The sequence below is a fragment of the Gastrolobium bilobum genome, unplaced genomic scaffold, assembly GCF_033153095.1.
Source record: "Gastrolobium bilobum isolate Gb01-03AN ecotype WA unplaced genomic scaffold, APGP_CSIRO_Gbil_v1 utg21709, whole genome shotgun sequence".
NCBI lineage: Eukaryota > Viridiplantae > Streptophyta > Magnoliopsida > Fabales > Fabaceae > Gastrolobium > Gastrolobium bilobum.
The window spans coordinates 236,742-243,948 of record NW_026898833.1 but is presented as its reverse complement, the minus strand read 5'-3'; the positions used below and the strand labels follow the sequence as shown (position 1 = coordinate 243,948).

Below are 7,207 nucleotides of genomic sequence, written 5' to 3'. Positions count from 1 at the left end.
ATGCAGATTGCAGGGAGCAATGGCTTTGGTCACAGCATGGAGTTCATGCCTCAGGCATACCTTCCTAATAGTTACTCAGAGATTGACATTCAAGTTGAGGATTCCTGTTTCAACCAAGATCCCCCCCTCCCCGTATATCTCAAGGTAGGGACAAATTAAATGCCATAATTCCACAATGAGAGTCTTGGTGATTCACTACTTAATATTGGAAACTGGTATCAATTAGAGTACTTTTGTCAGCAATTTTTTATGAAAATAATAGACAAATTTTCATGAATGTGCAGTTTGAAGATGTAGAGTATAAGGTGAGAAATAGCCAAGCAGCTTCTAATAACCCAGTGAAGATAATGGTGTCAAAGGTAGCCACACAACTCCACGTGGAAGAAGATAGATACAAGAAAATTTTAAAGGGTATCACAGGAAGCATTGGTCCTGGAGAAATTCTTGCTTTGATGGGTCCTTCTGGTAGTGGGAAGACAACCTTGTTGAGGGTTGTAGGAGGAAGATTACTTGACAATGTAAAGGGAAAGATAACTTATAATGATGTGCAATATACTTCGGCTGTCAAGAGGAGGTTAAACAGTTTCATAGACATGAATCAGCATCTATGACTTGACATACACTTCACATTTTCATGAAGCATAATATGTGCTGATATTGTACTCTTTTTTTTTTTTTTCTGCCTTATAGGATTGGATTTGTGACACAAGAGGATGTGCTTTTCCCACAACTTACAGTAGAAGAAACATTAATCTTCTCTGCATTCTTAAGGCTGCCAACCAACATGAGCAAGCAACAAAAATATGCTAGAGTGGAAAGCACAGTCAAGGAGCTAGGCCTTGAAAGGTGTGTTTTGCAAAGGTCTACATTTGACCTTACATAAGATTATTGAATGCTCAAATTAACTACAAGTTCCTCCAAAAGAAAGAAATAAAAATGTTTTTCCCTAAATAATCTCTTGTATAACTACAGATGTCGCCACACAAAAATAGGTGGGGGATTTCTCAAAGGCATATCAGGAGGAGAAAGGAAGAGAACAAGCATAGGCTATGAAATTCTTGTTGATCCTTCACTGCTGCTACTTGATGAACCAACTTCAGGCCTTGATTCCACCTCAGCAAACAGACTGCTTGTTACTCTTCAGGGACTTGCCAAGGTATCAGGAACTAAATTTAACTGTCATTTTGATAACATGCTTCATGTCCAGAACCGCGGAATTCGGAATATATGCTGAAAAATACTTCTGATTTACCTATAGGGTGGAAGGACCATAATCACAACAATTCACCAGCCATCCAGCAGAATCTTTCACATGTTTGACAAACTTCTTCTGATATCAGAAGGCTATCCCGTTTACTATGGGAAGGCTAGAGACTCAATAGAGTACTTTTCATCTTTGAGGTTCATTCCGGAAATACCAATGAATCCTGCAGAGTTCTTGCTTGACTTGGCAACTGGACAAGTGGATGACATAAATGTCCCACGAGATATTTTGGAAGATCAAGAATCTACTGACCCTTCAAAAACTGTTATTAAAGTAGGATTCATTATAAGTATTATATGCTTGTTCTATCTCATTACCACTTAATAATTGTTTCTTTATTATTAGTATCTACAACTCAAGTATAAAGACTTACTGGAGCCAAAAGAAAAAGAAGAGAATCATGGAACAGCAAACACACCAGAACATCTTCAAGTAGCTATTCAGGTTAAAAAGGAATGGACATTGAGTTGGTTGGACCAATTCGTTATTCTTTATAAGAGAACATTCAGAGCAAGATGCAAGGACTATTTTGATAAATTAAGACTAGTTCAAGCACTTGGAATCGCACTTTTGTTGGGGCTTCTTTGGTGGAAATCTTCAACCAATACAGAGGCTCAACTCAGAGATCAGGTAATTTCCATGGCATTGTTTTTCATATGTTACAAAACTGGGCTTCTAATCTACCCATCTCTTTACTATCTTTGCTGCAGGTTGGTTTAATGTTCTATATCTGTATATTCTGGACATCTTCATGTATTTTTGGAGCAGTCTATGTCTTCCCATTTGAAAAGGTTTACTTGGTGAAAGAAAGGAAAGCAGACATGTATAGACTAAGTGTATACTATGCATGCAGCACACTGTGTGACATGGTGGCACATGTTTTCTATCCTACATTTTTCATGCTTATCTTGTACTTCATGGCTGGCTTTAAGAGAACTGTTGCTTGCTTTTTCCTGACGTTGTTTGCAGTGCTGTTAATAGCTATAACAAGTCAAGTAAGTTATTTCAACACTCAGAATAGGTTAGTGATTTATCATTTGTTCAAAGCCTTAATGAACATTTTGTTGTTAATAGGGTGCAGGAGAACTATTTGGAGCTGCAGTTATGAGCATTCAAAGAGCAGGAATGGTTGCTTCTTTGATACTAATGTTATTCCTTCTAACAGGTGGTTATTATGTCCAGGTATGCACAAGAAATAGCAACAATGTTAGTAAAAACAGTACTAGGTGCAATAGAATGAAAAATTCCCATAAAGAAACTGAGACAGAACTAAAATAGGAGTCTGTTGAATACGGTAATCATTCAATTTATGATCTCATTTAATAAGAGTAACACTCAGAAAACTTGAATGTGTTGCAGCACATACCAAAGTTCATGCAGTGGTTGAAGTATTTGTCGTTCATGTACTATGGGTTCAGACTGCTTCTAAAAGTGCAGTATTCAGGAGACCAACTATATGAGTGTGAAAGCAAAGGAGGGTGCAGGACCCTTCAGAGTTCACCTTCATTTGACACAGTAAACTTGAAAGGAGGGTTAAGTGAAGTATGGGTTCTGTTGGCCATGGCTCTATGCTTTAGGTTGTTTGCCTACTTCTGTCTCCGAAGACGAATTGACGTTTGCAATTAGTCTTTGATGAAACTTGTTTTGTTTTAAGGCTAAAGAGACACTGGATTCAACTTCTACCAATTTTCTTAAAGAAATGCACTTCATGAATATTATGTAAGTTACGGCTTGATGCGATATTAATGCAGTGACGAGATATCTATAGTTTTTTTCTCTTATGCATTGAACTATAATCTCACACAAATTATTCAAGTCTCTAGCTCACTCTAGTGATCTTATATTTAAATTTTTTCTATAAATATAATATTCGATTTCTACACTTAAATGAAGATTAGTGTAGTTGGATGATACTTTTAACAACCTTTTTGAAATAAAAAGTACAGAGTTATTGCCCAAAAAAACATTATTTTGTTTCTATAACTTATTTTTTATGTTCTCATTTTACACATCTCTTTTATGGGGGAAAAAAGTTGAATAACTTGAATTGCCCCTTTAATTTAGTTTAATAGCCTATCTGATTTTCAAAAAATTACTAATGACACAGCACCTAAGGCATTAAGATTATAAATTGAGAAGTATTTCTTTAAATTTAAAAACTTAATAATTATATTAAATTTTTAAATAAAAACAAAAAATATTCCTTTAATATTTTTTATATTTTCAGAATTTTATTTTCTTTAAATAACCTTTAAAGAACATTCAACATTTTTGCAATGAGTATGGGCCTGGGTCATCGGGCCAACATTACGTCCATCAAAAACTACCAGGCCCAGCACAAAAACATATCAGGCCAACCCGCTAGAAGGACAAGTTGTTGACTTAGTAACTTCCTACCAAGTTCCGTACGCTCAGTCCTAGACTTAAGGGTTAGTTAATGAGTGCATTAATTAAAGAAATGAAATTTAAATCATTAAATAAAAAATAAAATTGTTAATATGCTCTAAAACATGAGAAAAGATATACTTACCACTAAAAAAATTTACAACCTTTATAACCAACCTAATCATCATTGATTTTCGTCAATCTAACAGTTATTATTTATTAGAAATTATTGGATCGCATTTATTAATTAATTATTAATTTCAATAAATGATAATCGTTAGATTGATAAAAATCAACAGTGATTAGATTGATTATAAATGTGGTAAACCTTTTTGTTGTAAATATATCCTCATCCTAAAATATTACTTAATTGTTATAAAAAATATATATATATATATTACTTAATTAATGGCTTAGGGAGACTTATAACTTAATCATTGTTAACAAATCAACGTGAGTGTAATCAATCGCACACTCAAAGCTAAGCACCAATTCCGTTTTCCTCTTTTTTACCGAAAACTTGCATATCAAATGATTGATCATATTCATCTCTCTGTCTCTCTCTCTCTCTCTCTCATCATGTGTTGAGTACTGAGTCAAACTGAAAACTCATTCTGACACAACCACAACCACATTCGTAAACATATCCACTATTTTGTTTCTGACTTTGTGTGTGGTGTGTTGTGTTTTATGGAGCTTGTCCCATATTCTGATCCGAACTCCGCCACCACCCTACCATGGCAGGACATGTTCCGATCCGCATCTGTGCGAAAACCCACCTCATCTCCTCCACCACACGCGCCGCCGCCATCGAATGCCGATCAAAAATTCAATCTTTCCGGCGACTCCCAGGTACGCCTCGCCCTCTACATAGCCATGGCCCACGCTGGTCTTGCCCTCACCATTATCGTTCTCTACGGTCTCTGCAAACTGTTGGAACAATATCTCAAACCCCTTCAATGGGCTGTGCTCTGTTCCATCCCTCTTAGACTCATTCACCAAACCATCGTTTCCTTTTGGTCTCAGCCTCTCAAACTAGGCCTCTTCTACACCTTCTTCGCCGTTCCCCTTTCCATTTTCAGGGTCTTTGTAACCACCCTCGTTGAGATTCGCGAAGCTTCTTTCAGGTTTATTCTCAGGAAACCAAAACCTGAGAACCCTCTTGCAAGAAAGCGAAGTGGGTTTTCCACTTTACTTCGTTTGCTCTTGTCTTTTGGGATTTTCGTTATCGCTTATGAGAGGCTTGGTGGTGTTGGGTCTTTGCCACTTCTCGGATTAGGCTTTGTTTTCAGTTCAAAGAATGTAGATTCCACTTTTTCTTCATTTAGGAGTATCAGCTTCGGGCGTAGCGCAATTGGTGCCTTTTTCACCAGAGGGATATTGAAGAGGTTGAAAACCATTGTTGCTGTTGGGTTGATTGTAGGTATGATTGTTGGTTTTTTGACTGGGGTGATATTCTTCTCTTATAAGATTGGAGTTGAAGGGAAAGATGCTGTGATTTCGCTGAAATTGCATGTGGAAGAGAGCAATTATGCTGAGAAAATTGGGGTTAGGAAGTGGATGGACGAGAATGATGTTCCTGGAATGGTAGATAGGTGCACTACTCAGTTCTATGAGACAGTGTCTGATCAGATTGATGGTTTGGCAAAACAGTACAATATGACGGAATTTGTGACCGGTATTAAGCAATTTGTGATAACTAGTCCTGCTAACTCTTCTCAACCTTCAACAGCTTTAATCACACCCTCACCGTACACTGAAAAGTTCTTGAGTTTGAAGAGTCGGGTTAGAAATAGGGAATGGAGCCAGATTTATACAGAAGTAGACACCCTTTTTCGCGAGATTATAATCACTCGTGAGGATTTGGTTGAAAAGGCAAAAGGATTTGCCATTAAAGGAATGGATGTCGGTCAACGTATTCTAGCTAGTAGTACAACTGTGCTTGGAGGTGGTGCAAAGTTTGTTTTCTCCATTTTGAATTCCATAATCTCTGGAGCTGCAGGGGTTTTCAATTTTGTATCTCAGACAATGGTATTTTTCTGGGTTTTGTATTATCTCATCACATCAGAGTCTGGTGGGGTAACAGAACAAGTGATGCACATGCTTCCAATTTCAAACTCAGCTAGGGTCAGATGTGTTGAAGTGTTGGATAAAGCTATTTCAGGAGTCCTTTTGGCCACTGCTGAGATTGCATTTTTCCAGGGATGTCTGACTTGGCTTTTATTTAGGCTCTACAGAATACATTTCTTGTATATGTCAACTGTCCTTGCCTTCATAAGCCCTTTGCTACCCATATTTCCATCTTGGCTTGCAACAATCCCAGCAGCAATACAACTAATGCTTGAAGGAAGATACATAGTGGCCATTGTCTTGTCTGTTATTCACCTTTTCCTCATGGATTATGGAGCAACTGAAATTCTGGAAGATGTGCCTGGGAATAGCGCATATCTTACTGGGCTGAGTATCATTGGGGGAATGACGTTGTTTCCATCAGCTCTAGAGGTATATTGTTACCCTCTATGATTTTATTTTCTGATATTTTTGTATAAGCAATTTGTACTTCATAGTATCTCATACTGTGTCTGTCATTTAGATTATCTGAAGGTTCCGATCCATATTGTTTTAAAATTAAGACTGGTTTGCCTGCATAATTTGATGTGAAATCAATTTTATAATGTTGGACTCAGCTATGAAGAAACATATGCTGTCTGCTTTTGTAAACATTGTGCCTTGGCTTGTAGTATCCATTGAATTGATGTAGTAAATCATGTGCACTTCTCTTGTTTTCCGTAACATTGTCATATTGATTGAAGGAGTATGTTGTTCCACAGGGAGCTATTATGGGGCCATTGATAACTACAGTTATGATTGCTCTGAAGGATTTATATGCTGAATTTGTTTTGGGCGAACCTGATGAAGAGGCCAAGCAGAAGGCAAGCTAGACATCTACCTACGGTATTGATTTGCAGTTGAAGATGGCTGCAAGTACATTGTTCTTTGCCACTCTATTAATGGAGCTTGTATCTTGATTTGTTTGTAATTATATCTTTGTATCATTAGATTATTATAATTGTTAAAATAGGACTTTGTTTTCCTCTTCTTTTTCTCCATTTTAGGGGTCACAAAGATTTTCACTTGGTGGCGATTGTTCCATAGTTGTACTGGTGTTGTACATTTAGTCCTGTACGGGTATTCTTGAAAGAATTTTTCTTATTCATTGTACCCAAAGGCAAAAATAAATACAAAAACACATATGAGCTTGTGGGAAAATTAATATTACCTGCTATTTTCTTGGATTTAACGGTTGAGATGTGTGTTAGTAACAATTTAAGGTTGATTCTCAGAAAATCTCACAGATCTCATAAGGTTTAAATCTGTGTATCCTCACCATTACATGTCTGCTAACTAAGTTATCATCTTAAAGTATGTATACATCCACCAAGTTTAGTTGTCCAGATTGTTAGGAGTATATTGTAATGTATAAATAATCTGATAGCAGAACATTGTAGCTGTTGATTAGTTTGTTAGTGAAATTGTTCTTGGAGTTTCGTTCCTTTC

At 36.8% G+C, this 7,207-nt stretch overlaps 2 protein-coding genes across 2 annotated transcripts; both read left to right on the top strand.

Annotated features, from left to right (window-relative positions):
• Nucleotides 1-2,890, top strand: LOC133284605 (ABC transporter G family member 26). The gene is made up of 9 exons (XM_061481666.1): nt 1-144; nt 285-574; nt 691-846; nt 973-1,156; nt 1,259-1,537; nt 1,610-1,894; nt 1,975-2,259; nt 2,339-2,446; nt 2,624-2,890. The coding sequence occupies exons 1-9, from the start codon at nt 1-3 to the stop codon at nt 2,888-2,890; spliced, it is 1,998 nt and encodes a 665-aa protein (XP_061337650.1).
• A 1,289-nt stretch (nt 2,891-4,179) lies between these two features.
• Nucleotides 4,180-6,909, top strand: LOC133284577 (uncharacterized). The gene is made up of 2 exons (XM_061481622.1): nt 4,180-6,151; nt 6,481-6,909. Exons 1-2 carry the CDS (start codon nt 4,340-4,342, stop codon nt 6,589-6,591), a joined length of 1,923 nt encoding a protein of 640 aa, XP_061337606.1. The 5' UTR covers nt 4,180-4,339; the 3' UTR covers nt 6,592-6,909.
• Nucleotides 6,910-7,207: the final 298 nt, after the last annotated feature.